Below are 22,346 nucleotides of genomic sequence, written 5' to 3'. Positions count from 1 at the left end.
GGTCTCTTATTTGTTACTTATTTATAATATTGTGAACTACCCTCTCCTCTTGGGAAAATTAAATGTTTGCTAACGTATATTCTCTCTTGACAAAATCTTAAATACGCCATTGGTATAAGGTTATAATATCATGATCATTACCTATATCATTATATATATACATTTTTTTTTTTTAGGGGAACCCGCGGCAACATGGGCCATTTGGTGCATCATTATTTATTATATTGGTCTAGTTTAAAATCATGGTTTAAGATAGAGTAGCCCGTATTTAAGGTAAATACTTTACATTAAACATATAAATTAACAATTTATTAATATTATTGATATTAATCAGTGGCGTGGTGGACGACGTTTACCTAATGCAATTCCTTAGCCCTAGAAATTGTTCTGGGGGGGGGGGGGGTACCCCTTGGTTCCCTGAAACTTTACCTGCATTCAGGTCCGTACACACTGCAGTGGGAGCTAGCTATGGAGTACCTAGCTACTATGGTAGTATGGTGCCATGGTGGTAGCGGCATTCGCCGACTCACTATAGTCATTCTCATTGCAGCAGTATCTATCGATTTTTGATGACTATTGGCATTTAGCGATAAAAAGCGATAAGCTGTAACGTGGCCGCTGTGTATCATGTGTTATTCCCATTGACATAATATTAATAATTAATGCATTATAAAATCTATTTTCTAATAATAGTTTTATATATCAGCAAAGTTTATGTTTACTGCATAAAAGACTGCTTCAAAAGTCATCCGGGTTGATAAGTATTTTTAATTATATTATTACTATTTAATGTATAATTAATTATTATAATATTATTTATACGAAATTATTGATGGCTTATAACAAAAATTCAAAATTTGTATACAGAAAATTATACCTTTATGGGGGGGGGGGGGAGGGAGTCATTATATAAATAATTTTCTTAGGGTTTGAAAGATGTTCGCCACGCCACTGATATTAATTATTATATAATTAAGTAATATAAGTAAGTTTACTACACATGAATATTATAGTACATTTTTTTGTTTATGTATAACTCATCCAATTCATCTTCGCCATAAAGTAATTATATATATGAGGCGTTATGTTGTGATGTTGAATTCTACACAGGCGAGATTTTGCATTGTAGCCCTTTGAAAAATTAAAAATACTGTATTGTGAAATTGAAAAATGAAAAGTTGGTTGAACAGCAATTATGATAATGATAACAATTTTAAGGGTTGTTAGGTCCTATGCCATCAATAGGTGTACATCATAATCAATGGACTTTCGATTAATTTCAATGACGGCTAGTTTGGCACACGGACTAAGGTATACTGGGCTGATATCGATTACCTAATTAGAGGCTTTCAAGAAATTTGAATTCTAACCTAACCTAATCCGTACTTCTTAAGGATGGCGGAGTGGCGGTGTCGAAACATTTCAGGACAGTTCCTCTACTAACCCCCTCCCCAAAACTATGTCGATACCAGTACGGTATATCAAGTCCAGGGTCTGGTATTAATCTTAAAACACAGTTTGAATAGGTTTAAATAGTATGTTACTCTATAATTTTAGCCCTCAGCTGATGATTTAAATGTCGTACGTTGTGTTACGGTTAATAAAATATAACTAAAATTCACTATATCTTTTTGCTTCAAAAATATTTAGCTTTTTTGTTAATATATTCGGAGTTATTCAACCAATTTTTTTTTAAATAATAAAGGTATAATCTGATACCACAAACGAATTGATCTGTCCATTTCATTAGCGCTGTAACTATAGCTGAAGAAAATTGACAAATTTACACATATTCAATGGACAAACTCTAGCTTGTTCAATGTACTACGGTCGTGACCGCTTCGCTTTTTTTTTACTTAGCTTCATATGCCACTACTATAGCGCTGGATTTAGATACTATGGTTACAGTATAATGCAGGGATGGCCAACCCGCGGCCCGCCTTGGAAAGTTTTGCGGCACGCGACATTTATCAAATATGTATTTACAAAAAAAAAATTATATAAATACTAATAATCTAATCTGATAAAAATATATACGAGTAGACACTAGCTTATAGCAAATTGCATTTTTAAAATAAAAAAAGCTTAGGAACGAGTTGATTAAATACTTTTATATAAATTAAATATATGTGATAATATTAATATTTTGGCAATCCTATATGTGGCCCGCAGGATTGTTACGTATTTACAAAGTGGCCCGCAAGATCATTTGGGTTGGCCATCCCTGGTATAATGTATTACATTCTACAGGATGTTTATGATCCATAAATGTTCTCCAAAAATAAATCAATTTTAGCCAAGAATCTGTAGCGCCATCCATCAGTTTATTTATAAAACCTTTTAGCTTTAATATTTTATAACATCTATGGTTTTTAAAAACAGTTTTACTAGAATAATAGAATAGTGGGAATTATCTTTAAATCGGCAGCACTGGTTAGTCAACAGGTGTTACATATCTACGATGTATAAGAGCATTAAGAACCCATCTCAAACTCAAATGGACGACGTGTCCCTTTAGTTATTCTGTGTATGCATAGGCGTGTCTAGACCTTTGACGCAGAGGGTGCATCCTGGTGCGTACCCAAGAGGCTAATGGGCCCTAGCCCCCTTTTTTGAATAATTTTTCTTAATAATTCATGGTGCCACTTGAAATTGCAGAGGGTGCAGGTGCACACCCTGCATCCCCCGTGGACACGCCTATGTGTGTATGTATTCATGAATTGCATTTTAATAATTGATAACACCAACATAATGTTTTATTTTGTATTTGTGGTTAGTATTATTTAGTGCGGTGATTTTTTATTTCCAAGTTCCTATTCAACATTGAAGAACTAATAACAATATTCTGGCAACATATAAATAAAGGTAATCTTTGAGAAATATTTAATAATTAATATCATGATTATACATAATTATGTAATTTTTGTTAAAAAGATATCCTATAGGACACTTTGTCAAAATTGCACATATTAATAAATAAACTGATTGTATCTTAAATTACTAAAAAAAAACATTGTCAAGTAAGTACATAAAAGTACTTTTAGTAATATGAACCAAATCAAGGTGTTCGAAGATCCAAAATTTGTTGTTAATATGGATACTAAGCACTCTCCTTATTGATGTTCAATATACAAAACTCTTTTATCTCATTATCATTGATATAGCAAAAAAACATACTCCCATTGTCAGATAAAGATTTGAAAAACGTGAAGAATAATTTTTAATCAAATAATAGAAAAGAAGAACAGGTCCAATTAGATGAATATTTGATCAATATTACTTTTTATCAGATTTCGATGGCAGTGTATTCAATGTTGCTTCTGAGAAATATATTATTCCCAATATTTCAACTTTTGTATCCCTGTTTTAAGACATTACATAACTAGTAACACTTAGTTCTAGTCTGTCTATTTCATTCATTTTTAATTTATATTTATATGGATATTTAAGTTTTAATAATATCAAAATAAATGTGATTTTTTATTTCTAAAATGTTTTATTTGTATTTTCTCTTTATCAAAAAATTGAAATATAATTTAGTAACAATATTGTTAAGTTATGAAAACTTAGAAATAAACATGCGATAAAACTAAGTTTGAACAACTTTTAATTTGTGATTATTTTTACGAAAATCTTAGTAATGTATTATATAAGATGAAATATGCGATCATGGCAACGTTTCCTCTAAGATACAACTCAGAACATTGAACTTAAAGGCTCGTGCCATTTTTTGATTTAATTTTAGATACATTCAGAACTTTTGGGAAAACTCATAATTTTATTGCAACTCATTATACACTTGCCAATTCAAGGTTAAATAATGTGACAATAATCATTGTAGAATTATAAATTATTCATTATAATCTTTGCTGGATGCTATTAATTGGTGATAACTAATTATCGTCATCATCTATTATTTTAATTTAGTTCTAAAGAAATAAATATAACATATTAAGCATAATATTAAAATACTTACCAGAACCAAGCCTTAACAATAAGTTGTCTATGCTGTCGGGATGTAAAAATACCAGATTCCTTTTATTTTCTTGATATACGACATAGTTTCTATGAATAGAGTCCCATACAACCAAAACATAGTCTCCAACATTGCACCTAAATGATGAAATATTGATTAGAATATTAAAAACAATGCATTTTATGAATACTGTTTATGTATTTGTATGTATATAGTATACTTACGAGCTGACAGAAAATTTTCCTTCATCAGATTCAGAACTTGAACTTTTACTCTATATAATATAAATCAAATAATGTTAAGAATTTGTAATAAAAATAAAAATAAAAATAAAATATAAATTTACCAAATCCACAAAAACGCTGCTTGATGCTGAACTAGAATCTATATCCCTATTTATAACACATTCAAATATGATATTAGTATAAGTGTATTGAATTATGTTTATAAAAACTGACCAAAAAAATACTACATGATATAGAAACTAATGTAGGTCTTATTAGATTGCATTAAATTTGCATTATTTTAAAATTTAACTAAGTAGATATATGGAATTATTCATTTCAAAATAGCACAAATACTTAATGTAAATTAGTATAAAAATCAATAATTTTACACAATTAATTTTCTAAAATGTCAGTAAAAACAAATATTTTAATAGGATAAAAAATCAAAATGGAAGTATATATTGTATATTATAAATTATAATTATGTGAATATATTTTCAAATTACCATTCTGGTAGAGCAAAACTATTAGATCTTGGTTTTGAAACATAAGTACTTAATCTTAGATCATTTACACTTTTTTCTTTTGAATATTTAAAAGACTTGTTTTTATCATCTGTATTTTTCTTATTTTCGCCCCATAGACACTAAAAACAAAAAAATGTCAAACTAAATTAATTAACATCAAATGTTTATGTTTATTAATACAACTAATTAATAAAAAAAATAAGATAGAAGGACCGCTTAGCTCACAGATATTTAACTATAGAATAAAAAACTATGAGTACATTTGCTAAATAATTGTATTTTATATATTTGTATTTATTATAAATAGGTTATACACCTAAAGTGAATGAATATTGTTAATCTTAGGAATTAAATCCACTAAAAATCCAAAATGTACATTTATACTATAAAATATTATTTAATTTAAATAACAGATTATAAGTAGTATTTAGTTTCAAACTACTGACAATTACTTGATCATCGTTTTTTTCGTCACATTTCAGTTGTCGTTCCTGAGCTATTTTTTGTTCACATTGCTTTCTTTCTTCCTGTATAGCTTGCTCTTTCTCCAATAACAAGTCTTCTTTAAGCTGGGCCATCATCGCTTCATGATTAACAAGTTCAATAACATCATATCTCTGTTCAAAATCAATGAATCATACAATAATTGACAAGTATATAGTTTTGAAAAATAATATAAAAGTGTATAAAAAATAAATTTAAGATTTTAAAAGATCTAAGAAAAGTATAATTTAAAAAAATAACATTCTATTCAGTCCAAAAAAAAAAAAAAAAAACATCTATCTTAATAATAATTAGATCAATATATTTAATAAATATTACCTTATTCTTTTCCAAGCTTTGTTCACTTGAACTACGTTCCATATTAGTGACTAATTTAAAACGCACATGCATCATTTCTAGTTCTTTTTTATGTGACATTGTTAACTGATTTGTTATTTCTTTTCGTGCATGTTCTAATCCTTGTTGCATCCATTCATCTCTTTCACTCTCCATTCTTAAACGTAACTGACGTTCATGTTCTTCATTTTTTATATGCATTTCTACAAGAGCTTCTAGCTCATTTATTCTTATTCTCATACGATCCAACTCGCGTTTACTTTCTTCAACATACTGAAATAAATGAACATAACTATTAGTAAAAATAAAACATAAATTAACTCTAGATTCGACTATAATACACACATTCTTTAACATTATAATTTAAAATTAAACTTACTTGAATAAGCTGTTGTATATGAGAAGTTTGAATGTCATATTTTGATTGTAAATCATTAGTAAACATATTAATTTCTAAATTTTGTTGAAGTATGAATTGTTTAAATACATTTAAGTCTGATCGCAATTTATTAATTGAGATATTAGCTACATTTTCCAATGTATATAGACTCTTCTTTAATAACTTTACACTATGCTAAAAAAAAACATCATGATAATAAAATTGATAAAATATAATTTATACTATATGAATAAATGTAGTACTTCTTGGTGGCTTCCAATATACTTGTGTGGTAATATAAAGCTATCTGGATTATAGTTGTCATTTTCCCTGAAAACAATTCAAATTAATTAATATTAAATTAATGTTCCATACTTAATCAAAATATATTAATTGATTATAATATGTATGAAAGTAAATATGTTATACATAGATTCAAACTTATATGAACTTAAAGACCTGACAATTACAACAATTTTACCACCAAGTAAAACTTTTTAATTTAGTTAACTTGAATAAGTTTCTAAGACTGTAATTAATAACAAAATTATACATCTAATGTATGTATAATAATTTTACCCAATTATTAAGTAGACAAAATACTATTTTTTCTTCATTTAAAAAGTAATAAAAGGTAGACAAGTGGGTACTGACTACAGATATAGTGATATGCTATACAGTGTCTAGTTTTCATTGTATACAAAAAAACAATTCTTAGTGGAGACATTGTGTCCTCCCAGAATATTTACATAGATAATCAAATTTAAAAATTCAAAGAAAATATATATATATATAATATATCACAGTTATAAATAGCATCATTTGATGAATGAAAGACACTTTAATGAATTTCCCACTGAATAATAATGGGAAAATTTTTTTAAGGATTTTGATGAATTTTGTAAAAATTTGAATTTTAAATGCATATAAAAATAATTGTGCTTGCATATCCTTAATATTTTTAAACTGCTATTAAAGAAACTTATTTAGACCCTTGGATTAAATTTTCAAGCGTTTTACTAAATGAAAAAGTGTTTGTTGCACTAACTAAATTCACTTTTCTATCAGAAATAATGCTGATGTCAAAAAACGGAGCATTTTTAGTACTGCAAATGTTGATGACAGGCAGAAAAAACATACACACACATTGTTGTATATGCAATGCATCCATTGCTTTGCTCAATATGTACAATGATGGGTTAAAAAAAATTATTTATTTATAGCAATAATTCATCATTATTTAAAAGTCATAGATCAATTAGCAAGCTTAAATTTGTACGAGTATGCTTTATTTTAATATATAAGGTATACAATTTTGCTGACTTGGTAACAAAAAGTTCTATTTTATGATTTTTAAGTATAATTTAAAAACTTATTTAAAATATAACTTTAAGTAAAGTAAATAGTAAATACTTAGAAACTTCAAATACACGAGTTTTAAGTTTTATGAATTAATGAAAGCTAGTACATACAGTTAACATTTTAAACACATACTCATGATTTAATTTAATACCTAATACCTAAGTTATTAAAAACTTTTTATACCAGTTTTTACAACTAATTTATACCTTTTTTTTTTCCTTTCATATACCGGGAACGGATGGGAACTGTTCAGCACAATACTGCCACCCTAACTAATGTATACCTAACATATACCTAAGTACCTATCAATCAAAATAAATGTTAAACCCCACGGCTCCTGAAAATTGAAAAACTTGAATTTTTGATTTCAAACCATCAATTATCATAATAATAAAATATGTATAATGTATATTATATATTCATAAAAAGTTAAACTAGAAAATGTTATTAGGACATGCCAAATGATAACTATGGCTGGTATGGCCCATTTAGTATACATCCCATTAGGGTATATTATATTCGCACTAAATAATCGATCAGCAAAAATACCCAAATGCCTATAAATTAGGATTATCTTTTCTGTATGATTTGTATAATATAATAGTTTGGAAATTAAGGCTATTAAAAAAAGCATTTAACTGAATAAAGTGTAATTAAATAAAATGCCATACTATATATATTTTAGGTATTTTAATGATTTTTTTAAAACTATTTAAGTAATTTTTATTTTACCAAATGGGTAAAAAAATATAATTTATATGTTATAGCTTCAGGTCACATATTTTTATCGGCGTAGGTAAAACTACTTACTGTTAATGAAACCCAAGACATTCTTCGTAAATTTAATAGTTACGATAATTGTCCAAGAAATTAAATAAATACGTTTAGCATTATTATTGTAAACTCATTTATATAGGCATAGTGGCTATAAAATTATTAGTTATATAGTGGCTGACACAATGATACTTCTATCAGTGTCAAAATGAAACCGAATTAGTAGCATTGATTTTATAATATACAGATAAGCCGTACGATTGTTTATTTGGAACCTCTTTTTAAAACAAACAAATTATATTTTAGTAGGATATAAGTACAAAAAAAAATTATAAACATTATTTGGAAATAATTTGACACATGGAATATTAGAATTACTAAATGTTCTATATTTTATACTTTTATTAATTATGGGCCACGTCAAAAATGTATTCATTTAATGACTTGCTAAAATTTAATGTTCTTAAAAGTGAATACCAATCGTGGGCTACTAAATAATGCTTAATAGGACATCGCACTCACATGAGTTGTCTCCGTCTTACACACGTATGACATACCAGATTTCCGTTCGTTATTATCAATAGGGACATAGGGTGCTGTCAGTATTGATAGTAGAGTGAATTGGCCTATTATAAAACTGTAATCTATGTTCTATCGTTCTATTTTTCACGATATTTGAATTTTTAGTGAGTTATGGGTATGTAAAATATTAATATTTTAAAATGCTTAAATGCTACTAACTCATGCTTAAACTCACTCATGACAAAATAACATTGTATGATCACAATTCACAACTTTGTAATACGCTTCATCCATCCCTTTATTATCAAAAATAGGAGTAGGAGTCTTCCTCAGTTTTTCATTGGGCCTTGATATTATGCCGGTAAATTACATTAAAATATAAGCCAATAAAACGGGGCGAGGATTACTCCCACTCTATTCTGCGTAGACTGAACTAAATTCAGTTTGTTCTGATCGTATGATACCTTATTAAGATGTCATCATGAACTAGAATAAAATAGCATGAGTGGCGTGTTGAGGAAGAACCCATTGGTAACACCTCCTTTACTAATTTAATAGATCTCTACACCATTTACGCTTAAGTACGGTTTAGTGATGGGTTTTTTGGAAGGGCGATGGTGGAGATATGTGATATTAAGGTATTGTTATGGGTGATTACATTTTTTTGGAAACGTTTGTACATTGCTTTGGCTAGTTCAGTGGTAGTTGTTATTTTTATGTCATTGTTTGATAAAAAGTTAGAAACATACTAAGGGGTTTTGATTAGTAACCTTAGAAAAATTAATTCAAAAGCCTGGATCGGCCTAATGTTCAAGGGCTTTGCCGGACTTAAGATTGGTATTCCAAAAGACTAGTCTGGTCGTATGATTGACTTTTATACAATAAGTTTGTTTTGGAGTGGTATTATGGAGTTGAGGAGGGGTCGGAGGAAATAAAGTCTATTGTTCACTGATTTTATTTTTTCTTTTAGGCGAAGACTCCAAGTTAATCTTTTATCAAGTATTATGCCTGAGTATTTAATTTCGGTTCGGATAGAGATTGGGACGTTAATCATGATTCATGACTAATTTAGGGCACTCACGGGAAGATTTTTTTAACGTGAAAGTAACTTGTAGAGATTTGTCTGTATTTATTTTAATTTTCCATTTTTTAGCCCATGTGTCGATTTTATTAACGTGATCCTGGAATGCATTTGAAGCTAGATTAGAATTTGAACTGGTGAAAAGGATAGCGGTATCATCAGTGTATGTAGCGAGACGAGTATTATTAGATTAGGAGAAATCTGCTGTAAATACATTAAATAGATCAGGGGATAAATCACTAGCCTGCGGGACTCCAGCATATATTGGGTGAGTAGATAAAATATTATTATCCTGGCTTACAACAAACGATCGATTTTGTAAATATGATTTAATAATAAGATAGTAAGAATCTTGCATGGAGAGTTTTAATTTATATAGTAGGCCTTCATGTCAGACTATATCGAATGGTTCGGCAATACCTAAAAAAGACCAGAAAAATATTCTTGGTTTCCTAGAGCAGTAGAGATTGCGTCAGTGACACGATGGACTTAATGAATTGTGCCTATTTCGAAATCCAAACTGATTATTTGGTATGATTTGGTTATATTGAAGGATGAGACGTAATCTTTTCAGCAAGGCCTTTTCGAAAAGTTTACCAAGACCTGGAAGAAAATTTATGGGACGTTAGATGAGGATAAGTGTTTAGGCTTATTTGGTTTGGGTGTAAGTATAATGACAGCAAATATCCTAATTGCTTGGAAGTGAGACAATCTTAGCATAGAATTGTATTTGTGAGTGAGCAATGTTAAAGTGTTGAGAGATAGATTTTTCAGAATTTTGTTTGTCATGATGTCATTACCGGGTGCCGTACCAGAAGGTAATTTTTTAATTATCAACTAAATTTCGCAGGTAGCGGTATAGGTAGCGGAGTTGATAGATATTTTTGAATTTCGACAAATGAATCTTTTCGGGGACGGTGCTCAAACGAGGTTAAAATGTTTTGGCTAATTGAGAACCAAAAATATTTGCTTTATCTATATCGTTAATCGACCGTTTTGATTTCAGAGAGGTGGGATTTTTTTCTCTGTTTGGTAAGACCATTGGTCACTTTCCAAAACGACCCTTTATTTGGTAGCAAAGATTTCATGTATAATTTAAACTGTTCAGATTTGTGCTAGGTAGTTTATATTTTAAAAGATTTTTTAAAAAATTAAAATTTATTTTACGACTAGCCAATCTTATGCTTTGCCATTTGGCTCGAGTATGATGTTTATTAATTATTAGCTATTTTATATCAGCTTTAGAAAGAGTTTACGATTTATGGGTTGATAGGTGATGTAACCTAAATGATAAATGATTTAAGATAAAGGATATGTGGAGAGCAGAACCCCTTTGGTTAGAGGATCTGCTTCCCTAATGAAAGTGTTTGGAGTTGAAATTGCCATCAGCTATGAATGAATTAATGACCTAACAGTTGAAAGAACCTATTGAAGTCCTCATAGTCAATTTTGTAACGGGGTGAGCATTAGATAGAGACAATTTTAATGAGTACATTTTTATTTTTTAGAAATGATTGTTTCTTGTATATGTGATTCTTGAAAGCCTAGTAGTTCGTGGCGTTGTATATCAGTAGAAATAAGTATTGCATTGCCTGCATGAGTATAACTATAAGAATGGTCAATTTTGTATAGTAAGTTACCAAGAATGTAGAAGTTGGTTTTTTGGATGAAATGAGTTTCATTAATAATAAGGACTATGTGAATTTTTTTTTTCATAAAGTACATTTTTCAATTCGTATTTATGTTGGGACACGCCATTAGCGTTCCAGGGAAGTATTATTAGTTTAGAAGCGGTTTTATGATTTTTAATCATTTTTTAGGAGAACTTTATTTATTACTACCTATTGTAAATACTGTGATTAGTGAGTTAATAATAGATTTAAGCTCACTTATGAATGATCTTAATTGATTAGTTAAACTTAAAGAATCGCGTAGATCAATGTATGGATTTTGAGCGGCTTTGGAATAAGTTTTGCGTGTATTATTTGATGTATTTTGGCTTTCGTGTTTGGGGGTATTACCAAAGGATTTTTGTACATTATTTTCTATAATTTTATTATTTTTACTAATCTTTGCTTTTGTTGTGATAAAGGATTTGCGTTTGGATTATATGTCTTGATAAAATGGACATTCTTGGTAACTAGGAGGATGCTGTCCTTCACAGAGAACACATTTGAGTGGTCGATCATTTGACTTTTTACAATTTTCCGTTAAATGTGATTCACCACATTTTACACAGCGTGGTTGATGATTACAATATGTTTTCATATGATCGAAATTTCGGCAAAGTTGACATTGAATTCGATGCTGACATGGAAGAGGTTTTTCTACTCTGATTTTTGTGAAATTTATAGAAGATAACTTTAAAATGTCAGAGTTGAATAGTTCAGGTTTTAGATCGAAAAAGAAAAGAAGTAGCTTTTTTTTTGCCATTGGAAAACATTGCCTACCTTGGATTGCTGTATAACCATGAGCTTTAAGTTAATCTTTTATGTAATTTATACCAGTAGTGTTTTATAGATTACGGATAACCACACGGAATGTTTTTATCATATTGGAGTTGTTAGGTGAGGACTTGAAAGTTTTATAATAGGCCAATTCACTCTTATATCTTACTGACAGCACCCTTTTGATAATAGCGATCGGAAATCTGATAAGTGTGTAAGACCGAGACAACACACGCGGGTGTGACGTCCTTTTAGGTACCATTAGCTTTCTATTTGTTAAATGTTTAATGATTTTTCGTGCGACCCGGTTAAGAATATTATTGTTCTTAAAAAAATTGTAAGAACGTTGTGTAAAAAGACATTTTTGGTCGGTTTAGTATTCTTAAAATTAATGTTCATCAACTGCTAAAAAAATTTGATACAACATTTTTTATGAAATACCAAAATTGTAGTAAAATAAAAATTTGGTTTATATTTCAAACAAATGTAATTAATTTTAGATATTTTTACATGAAAGGATATTTTGCAAAATAACAATTATTTAATAATTAAACATTCAAGTTTATTACTATGTTTAAAAGCTGTCAGCTAAAATAGATAGTTATAACACAAGGTCAAACATATTATATCTTAACTTGAACTAAAACATTTTATAAATTATATTAATCACAAGTTAAATTCTTCTTATGGACACTTATAAAATATGAAATATTCAAAAATGAAAAACAATAAAAAATAAATACAATAGGAAACGAAGTGAGATAACACAACCTAACCTCTATAACCCATTAAATAGGTAGACTTTCAAACCCGTGAAGATCTTGTGAAGAAAGTAGTTTTACTTTCCTATCTTAATTTATGTAGGTATACTTCAATTGACTAATAAATAAAAAAGAAACATTGATATATTCATATATATATTTATTCAAATATTAGAAACTTATAACCTATAATGTATAATGAGATACCTATACCCAGAACATGCAACAATTTATAAAGGTATATTAAGTTCTGCATATATTTATATCTCAATGTGGATTTAAACTATGCTGATTTAAGATAAGGTTGTTTTAGATTTTGAGCGGCTGATATGTATACATAAGCAATCGAAATAATTCTTTGATTTTTAACTTTAATAGCTTAAGGCAATGAGTAAATCTAATTGGCGCATTCAGGAGATCTAAATTTAAAATTTCCAAGTTTACAAAACCAGTGGGTAAAACATTAAAAAGTTAAGGAAAATATCAAATGTTTACACAAAATTGATTATGGTTTAAGCCATAAACTTTATGGTGTAATTAAAAACAATAAAGGCAGAAAAATGAAATTTTCAGTGAATGTTCATGTAAGTATTTTTTATACACCATACAATGTTCAAATTATTTTGACTCAAGTTGAGCAATGTATAGGCACGTGAAATTTTCAATTTTTATTAACTTGCTAATTAATGTTGAAAAAAAAGAAAATTTCTGTCAAAAAACATGTAACTACAAAGGTTCAATTTGGATATTCACTCAATTTTTTACGTTATTGTAATTCAAAAATAAATAATCAAGATATTTGAAATTTGCATCAAATTATTTTTATAATTTTCTATACTAGATAACATGGTCTAATACATCAGAAGAAGCCGATTAGAAAGGAATAACAAAAAAAGGAAACTACAAAAGTAAGAAATTCTTAGTAGTTTTTAAAAACTGTTTTTGTTTTTCTGTAATACTAAAAAAATAGCCATATAAACATGATATTTTTATTATATACACTATAACATTTTCAAAATATTTTGACTATTTTTAAACAATTTATAAAAATGAGAAAAGAATAGTTTTTTTTAATTATTATCGATAAAAAAATCGCTGGGTCAAAAAAATTGAAAATTGAACTAAAGTTTCTTCATAAGTTATATGTGTGAATCAAAAAAAAAAATTAGTTGTAAATCCACAGTCATATATTATGTGCATTTGAAGTTAGAATTTTGATAAAATTCATCAAAATCACGAAAATTAGCAAATTATTTTGAGTTAGAAATTCATAAAAACAAAATTATATGTACATTTAAAATTTAAAACGTAATACAATATTTCCCGAAAATTTTTTTACCTTTAACCGAAAAAAATATATTAGAAAATAAAATATATTTTTTACAAGCTTTTGAAGTTAGACATTAGATATTCACCATGACTGGTGGGCGACAGTTTTTCTAGGTTAGTGTCATCGATGTGATTATAAAAAATTACAGCTTAGTTATTTTATGCCTGCTAGGTAATAAAGATAAAATACTGTATTATTAGCTACGTATAGTTAACTCTCTATAACGTACAGTAAGTCAAAAAATGTGTTTAATTTGTATTCTATATTCGATTGTGTGTATCGTGTGACGATGGCACGGTACAGTTTATTAAATCGTTACTCTCATGCGTTGAGATTTAATAGTGAATTCTAAAATTGAATTATTAGTTTACAAAGTTAATTCAAAAATGAAAAGAAGTAGTGGTCAGTGGTCATGATCAATCATCATTATTAAGTTTTGGTGTGAAAAAATTTTTAAATAATGCAGAAAATGAAAATAAGTCAGGAAATATTCATGGTATTGCAACTGATAACCGATGTACTTAATACTCCGCAAACACAGCCTGAGCCAAAAATATCAATGAATTATGTGAAAATAATTCACTAGAAATTGGATTTATCAATTTCTGATATTAAAGACGGGATAATATGATTTTTTTTAAACTCTTGGACACTATCGAAAAAAATTTCCTATTGAACACAATGGCGACTAAAATTTCAAATGGATTGGCTTAACCATTATCTTTGGCTAGCATACTTGGAAAAATTACGAGATACATACATTGTACAATTGTACAGATGTCGTGTTTTATTTGCCAATAATATAGTTGATAAAGAAATATATCATCAATTAGATGCTTTGATAATAAAACCTTTAGCCTTTTACAAAATGGAGAGACGCCATTCAACGTCTTAATGGTCATTCAAAATCAGAGTACCATAAGCTTTCAATTATTCGGTCTGAAGGATTTATAGAAGTCATAGAGAACAAAAGAAAAAACATGAATAAATATAAAATAATACAGCAAACGAGATTGAAATTTCACGAAAAAACAAGTCATCAAAAATGATGATATTCTTCAAATAATAATTGAAACAATACTATTATATGAGAACAAAAAAAATTGCTTTAAGAAAAAACAGTGATAGTGATGATATCTATAGTGAAAGTATTTAAACAAAGATCTATAGGAAAGTTATTTTTGATAAGTATTTAAAGTCGAGATTTTGATATATTTCTCAAAATATAATTTTATATAATTATATAAAGTAAATATTCAAATTATTTTGTAGTTAATAATTATAAAATGTTTAATTTTTTGGCTAATAATTTAAAATTTACAACAAAAATGTTCATCAATAGAATCCTGTATCAAAAATATCCAAAAATATCTAAACACAGTTCTATTTTACTGACATTTTACAAATTTGAACAAAATTACACATTAAAACCAAGAATAAATATTTTAGTTATTTTTTTATACTTGATAAAAAATATTATTTGCAGGTAGTTGATAGATACTTTTAGAGTACAAACAATGACATTTTCAAATGTAATTTACTTTAATCACAATAATATCTCTAGTATAATTAGTTATGTTATAAGCTGAAGGACTGCCTTTCTCTTCACTAAGAACTGTTTTTCATATAAAATTATTTTTATATTCAAATTTAACACATCATTTCCATTACAAAACTCTTTAGACACCTAATCCAAAGCAAATTGTTACCCACTTACCAGTTATTTTTAAAAATGTATAATCCATGTATTTATCACAATACCTATCTAATATTTTAATTATATCTTATAAGACTTTACATTGTTAAATTATATATAATAAATAACCATAATTGGTAATTACCTGTTAATAAATAAACTATAAGAAAATTGTAATAAGTAGGGAACATTGAAAATTAAGTTTTATTCATGAATTAAGTTTTAATATGAATAACATTCTATTCATGAAAGATTAAACAGCAAATGCAGAAATATTCACTGTTATAACTTAAAATGCCGATAATACCACTAATTAAAACAAGCCCATTTTATTTTCAATATAAGTGCTTTTGTTATTTAAAGTATGAAAATCTATTTTATTACAAATCAACAATTAGATTTTACACATAAATAGTATACTCTCAATATTCAGGATACCTTAAAATATTACATGAAACTAATGATAAATTATCATACTATCATAAACATTCAAAATAGGAGGTGCTAATATTCAAATTCTAATTCATGAAAAAAAACATAACATGTTTAATGCGAATCATATTTGACTATCCTCAATGTAATGCTGAAAAGGTTGGGCTTCAAAAATAATTATTAAAAATTTAAAAATTATATATCAATCTACGACTTAATGTACAGATGAAATATTACTTATAAAAAACAATGACAACAAATAAATAGTTTAATCTTAATGGTGACCTTGCAGAGTGTATTATTAATACATGGCATATAAGAAAGGTATTAAATTGTGCTATTGTGCATTATCACAAGTAAATATGTTAAAATGAAAATACATACATCTCTGAATGTGTTCTTTTAACGACATCTGATTCTAGTTGCATATCAATCTTACAAGATCCAATGCCAACTGCTGTCATAACTTCATTAAGTTTTTCTTCTATTGTATTCATATCTCCTAACATTAGATTACTTGTATCCATTGCTACAGACTTGTGATCGTTATTATATTCAATAGCTAGTGTACCATCTTCTTGTATGGATTTTGATAAGAAGAACTGAGTTATTGCATTAAAATTAGGTACTGATGTTACACGAGCTATTTGAGGCAATTTTTTAATTAAAATATCTAAATCTTCTAAACAAAGCTGAAAATTGAAAAAATTTAGCAGATGTTTAATGAATTATTAATCTACTGAAATAATTCATTGATATTACTTTTGGTAAATTATAATCAAATATTGGAGGTGCTTGTGTTGCAAATGCTGGTGGCATATCTTCTAATCCAGGAAATAGTGGACTTAAGAAGTGACCTTCAAATTGGGCTTGAAAATTTTTACGTTTAGCAATTTCATCTGAATGACGTGCCATCATATGACAAGCAAGATCACTAGACCACTAAAATTGGAAATATAACATTTAATACATAATATAAATAACTATTTCTCATGGGTAACTCTTTGAATACAAATTCAAGAAATTTAATTACAATAAGTAATGCTTGAGAAAATATGCGTCTTCTAACAACTTCAGCAACTGCATTGAAATAAAGTGTTGGCGTATTATGTAACTGTTCAACAACATCCAAATATTCACGAGTCAATTTAATGCTGTCACTATATAACAGCATAATAGCTTCAACATCACTAACTTTATTTTCTATAACAATTAACCACCTAAAAATAAAATTATTAACATAATATATAATATACAACACAATGATATTTTTTTTCCTCAAAAATATAAGTTTATTGTACATACAATTTTTAAATACCACTAGCCAGTTTTAATTTTATTTTAGATTCTGAACGGAGTGATGAATGTATTGATTTTACAATGATGTGTGTTTTTTTTTTTGTGTCTGTGTACAGCATAACTAGTCGAAATAATACTTCAATTTCAAACTTTGGGGGTGGTTTCTGATGGAAAAGTGAATATCCTTGGTGCATTATAGAGGTCAAAAGTAAACATTTTCCAACAGTTTTCAAAAAAATTGAGAAGAAAAAAGTGACAGAAAAACGGGAATTTTTACGCCCAACCAGTTTTTGACCAAATTGATTTTTTATATGGTTTGACTTTTTTTGAGTTATTTGTAGACCACTGAAATTTTCAATTTTTATGAGAATTTTTTTTTGAAGTGTCGGTAAAAAATTTTGGATGACCAAAAACACTTGAAAATTTAATACAAGGTTTTTTATGAGTTGTTCTTATTGTAGCTAAAAAGAATTAAAAATCGTTAGTCACAGTCAGGGTTGGGCAAGATACTCAAAAAGCAGTATCGAGATACTAGATACAAGATACTTTGCTTTGGAGTATCGCGATACAAGATACCAGATACTTGGCTATAGAGTATCGCGATACTAGATACTCGATACTTGGCTTTGGAGTATCGCGATACTAGATACTCGATACTAAATACTCGATACATTTTAATAAAATTAGTCACTGTTTTAAAAAATATATATATATATATTTATTATTATGGGGATGACCACTTCGTTAAATATGGCAAATAAAATAATAAAAATTGAAACTTATTCAGTAATAATAAAATAAATCAATTACGATATTACGTAATCTCGTTGTCGTCAACGATGCAAAAATAATCACAATACAATTACAGAACAATTAAATAATAATAATTACATCAATAATAATTCTACATTAAAAATTATATAAATACATAATAAAAATAATTTTAGTAATAACATAATGTCCTAAATCCTAGTATATTTTAATAAATAATAGTATAAGCCAGTCTTATACATAACGTCATTAATTTTTAATAATTAAGAAACAAAGATAAATTAAAAAGATAATTTATCTTTGTTTCCTTTTAAAAATACAAGTTTTTCAAAAGTTGAATCAGATAATTTATTTCTAGTAGGATTATTAATAAATCCTGCCATGGAGTCTACAGATATATATATCAAATATATCACATATATTATATATAACTATATTTTATGATTTATCGGTACTGAAAAATAATTTCTAAGGGCAAGATACTAAAAATGCAGTATCGAGATACTAGATACAAGATACTTTGCTTTGAAGTATCGCAATACAAGATACTCGATACTTCATATAATTGTATCGCGATACAAGATACAAGATACAAATGTATCTAAGATACGTATCTAAGATACTTGTATCGAAGATACTTGTATCGAAGATACTGCCCAACCCTGGTCACAGTTTTTTTTATAAGCGTTTATAGTTCATATTTTTACGAAATCTGTCGAAAACGCGAAAATTCGCAAGTAATTTTGAAGTTGAAAAATCATAAAACTTTTTGTGTTAATAACTTAGGATTAAAAATACAACACTAAGTTTTCCTTCAAGTAGCTATAGAGAAAACTCGAAGTATCATTATAAGAAAAATTTTAAGTGCGTTTTAATTTTAAATTTTTACGAAATAGCGTTACGATAACGATTTATCCTCAAACGATTTTAAATATTTGTCATTATTCAAAAAGTATAAGTCGTAGATACTTGAACATTTTACAACTTATTTAGATTGGCATTTTCTTTACATGATATAATTTTCAAAATATTTTGACTTTTTTTGATATATTTATAGACAACTGAAATTTTCAATTTTTTTGAAGTGTTGATAAAATTTTTTTGGCCCTATCAAAATACTTGAAAATTGAATACAAAGTTCCTCATAAGTTATTCTTATAGTGATTAAAAAATTATAAGAATACATAAGCACAAATTTTTTTTATTAGCATATGAAGTTCAAATATTGACAAAAATTTGTTAAAACCATGAATATTTGCAAATTATTTTGTAGTTCAAAATTCATTAAATTGTTGGTATTTATATCTAAGGTTAAAAAATTCAACACTAAGTTTTCCATAAGTTTTCCTTCAAATAGCGATAGGGAAAATTTGAAGCGTCATTATAGAAAAAATGTTTTGAGGGTTTGAGCTTTAAATTTTTATGAAATCGCGTAACGATAATGATTTATCCTCAAACCAGGTATATGTATATCTATGATAATTATTAAGGTATTATGTATTATGATAACTACATGCAATGTTTTTGGAAAAATTAATTAACCATGCCTTATGCAAAATGTGTCCTAATTGAAAAATAAAATATTTGTTTCAAAATAGAATACTTATATGACAATATATAAATATAATATGTATATCCTAGACTGACAAATCACCTCCGTTCAGAATCGTTTTTCGTATACAATGATACCTATCATTGCATTCAAATCTAACCTACCCTAGTCAGAGGTCCACCACACCACCTAATGTATAGCAGAGAGACATCCACTTACCCGCTTTTTACATATAAATATTGATGACCCAATAAACACATATCATAAATTAAATTATATCCAGTTTTCAATAAAATCTTAAATAAGAAATAAAAAAAGCTTTGAACAGCAGTATTTTTAAATAATAATTTTTACCTTAATGGTTACAAGTTTTATAACATTTTCATAGTGTTATAATTACTTATCTTTATGATTAAATACAATAGTATAGCTTATTCAGTTTAAAGAAAGATTAAGTATTTATGAAATTCGTAATAAAATATTCTTTTATTTAAAATGGTAGGAATTTTTTATCGATTTTAGTACAATAAAAATTTAAGTTTTGATTGTCTATAGATTGCTAAAAATGATATTAAATAAGTTTTGAGAGAACCAAACACTTACTTTAAAAGCTTAAATAACTAAATATTTTTTGGAATGTGTACTAGTATTGTGAACAATGTATTTAGTCTTATTCATATGTATTTATAATTTATGTATGTATAATATTTTATTATGATTTAAATTAGTTACTTGTATTAATAATTATTTAAAAACAATCAATACATTTGAATGTAGTTATTTGGTTTCTTTTACATATAAATGTGGCTATATTAACTGACATTTTTAAGACATTACATTTTATTTTATTCCAATGACTTATACTACAATTTTATATTTACAATTGTATATAAGTTTTAAAATGTTGTTTATCCATATAATAAAATTATACACACAAGATATTAGGTTCAAAAATAAAATATAGCGATAAATTCTAAGCATAACAATAATTTAAATCAATAATGACTTACTTAAGTCGTGGATGTAGATTGTTGCAAAGTTCTTGTTTTGCTAAAATACTTCTATTTCGAATATCACACAGCCGTAAATTATTTTTATTCATCATTTCTAATTGCTTATCATGAGATGCTAACAACACGCTAATAACTGATACATCACCTTCATTTGCAGCTTTTGCATGATTCATTTTTATATTCTAAAAACAGATGTAGAATATTATAACAAAATTGTATCTAGAAAATAGTTATAATTTTAAAATTCATTAAAAAAATACTATTAATATTTACATCGGCAAGATTATATTGTTCTGTTGCTAATCGTTTACTTTCATCCATCATTTGGGCAAGTTTAAATAACCTATGTTCAAGTCCTTTAATTTCAGAACAATCACTTCGACTAGAGCATTCATTCATGTTGGATACTTCTTGTAAGACTGCATTTAACATTTCTTCATCAAACTATTAACAGGATAAATATTTGTAGTATTAAATAATAATTCATTATTTAAAAATAGACCTAATCTATACCTGTTTTAAACTATTTTCACAATGTTCAACTATATGTTCCAAATTTGATAAACCTTGACGAGCTGTTACCCATTCAAGTAATGACTGATGAACTACATTTTTCATATCAACTGTTGAATTATCCATATGTGATTGTTCTTCAGAATTATTTTCTAAAAGTGCCGGTAGCAAAGGAATTTTTGAAATTTCAATCAAAATATCATTAAAACTGAAAAAAATCAGGTTAAACAATGTTAAATATATACTTTCATAAAAATTAATAGGAGGGATTTTAGTTTAATTCATTGGTCATTGTTCTTTTATTTAAAATTATAATTAAAATTATTAATCTAAAATAACAATTTTTTTAAATAATTTAGTTTGAAAAATAAACAAAAATTGAAACGAGTTTGTATGTTCAGAAATGAACAGGGGTGAGACATGTTTCTTTTATGGAGAAAGGAACTTTCTTAAAACTGAAATTTGATCAATGTCTAACTATAAGATAAAATTTGGTATCTTGCATACATTTCAAAAGCAGTCATATTAACAACTATAAGTTCTACAAAGCATTGTAATATGGTTAATATTCTATTACTTAATAGTATAAAGTTTAGTTTTATTTTTTTTAATACCTATCGAATACAAATAAAAAAATATTTAAAAATGCACACATATTTAAAAAAAATACATTCAAAAAGATAAACAGTAAATAGTTATACTAAAGTTAAACAAAATTATCAAGGATGAAAATCAAGTAGATATATTTGAAAGCTGATGTTTGTCTATCTTAAAACAAATAACAAAATTTTTAGGTTTCACTGTGTAAAATAATTATATCCTAATTCTATTAGTGCCTATAATA

The 22,346-nt window shown here is 27.0% G+C and overlaps 1 protein-coding gene across 2 annotated transcripts in view; it reads right to left on the bottom strand.

Annotated features, from left to right (window-relative positions):
- Positions 1 to 22,346, bottom strand: part of Atg17 (autophagy-related 17) — a 38,505-nt gene that overhangs the window by 5,050 nt on the left and 11,109 nt on the right. The window contains exons 6-19 of one of the 2 annotated variants that reach the window (XM_015508158.2): positions 21,503 to 21,710; positions 21,263 to 21,433; positions 20,987 to 21,171; positions 17,388 to 17,574; positions 17,117 to 17,296; positions 16,739 to 17,046; positions 6,213 to 6,279; positions 5,950 to 6,144; positions 5,553 to 5,843; positions 5,177 to 5,347; positions 4,710 to 4,849; positions 4,323 to 4,368; positions 4,201 to 4,250; positions 3,977 to 4,113 (exon numbers count right to left, since the gene is read on the bottom strand). In XM_015508158.2, coding sequence (XP_015363644.2) covers positions 3,977 to 4,113; positions 4,201 to 4,250; positions 4,323 to 4,368; positions 4,710 to 4,849; positions 5,177 to 5,347; positions 5,553 to 5,843; positions 5,950 to 6,144; positions 6,213 to 6,279; positions 16,739 to 17,046; positions 17,117 to 17,296; positions 17,388 to 17,574; positions 20,987 to 21,171; positions 21,263 to 21,433; positions 21,503 to 21,710 — 2,336 coding nt within the window. The remainder of the gene's footprint in view (positions 1 to 3,976; positions 4,114 to 4,200; positions 4,251 to 4,322; positions 4,369 to 4,709; positions 4,850 to 5,176; positions 5,348 to 5,552; positions 5,844 to 5,949; positions 6,145 to 6,212; positions 6,280 to 16,738; positions 17,047 to 17,116; positions 17,297 to 17,387; positions 17,575 to 20,986; positions 21,172 to 21,262; positions 21,434 to 21,502; positions 21,711 to 22,346) is intronic. The other variant, XM_015508160.2, reaches the window with a different exon arrangement.

Source organism: Diuraphis noxia, unplaced genomic scaffold (assembly GCF_037042655.1).
Source record: "Diuraphis noxia isolate RWA-SAM2 unplaced genomic scaffold, SU_Dnox_SAM2 contig0001, whole genome shotgun sequence".
Taxonomy (NCBI): domain Eukaryota; kingdom Metazoa; phylum Arthropoda; class Insecta; order Hemiptera; family Aphididae; genus Diuraphis; species Diuraphis noxia.
Note: the sequence above shows the minus strand (reverse complement) of the source record. Positions and strands in the feature narration are given on the sequence as shown.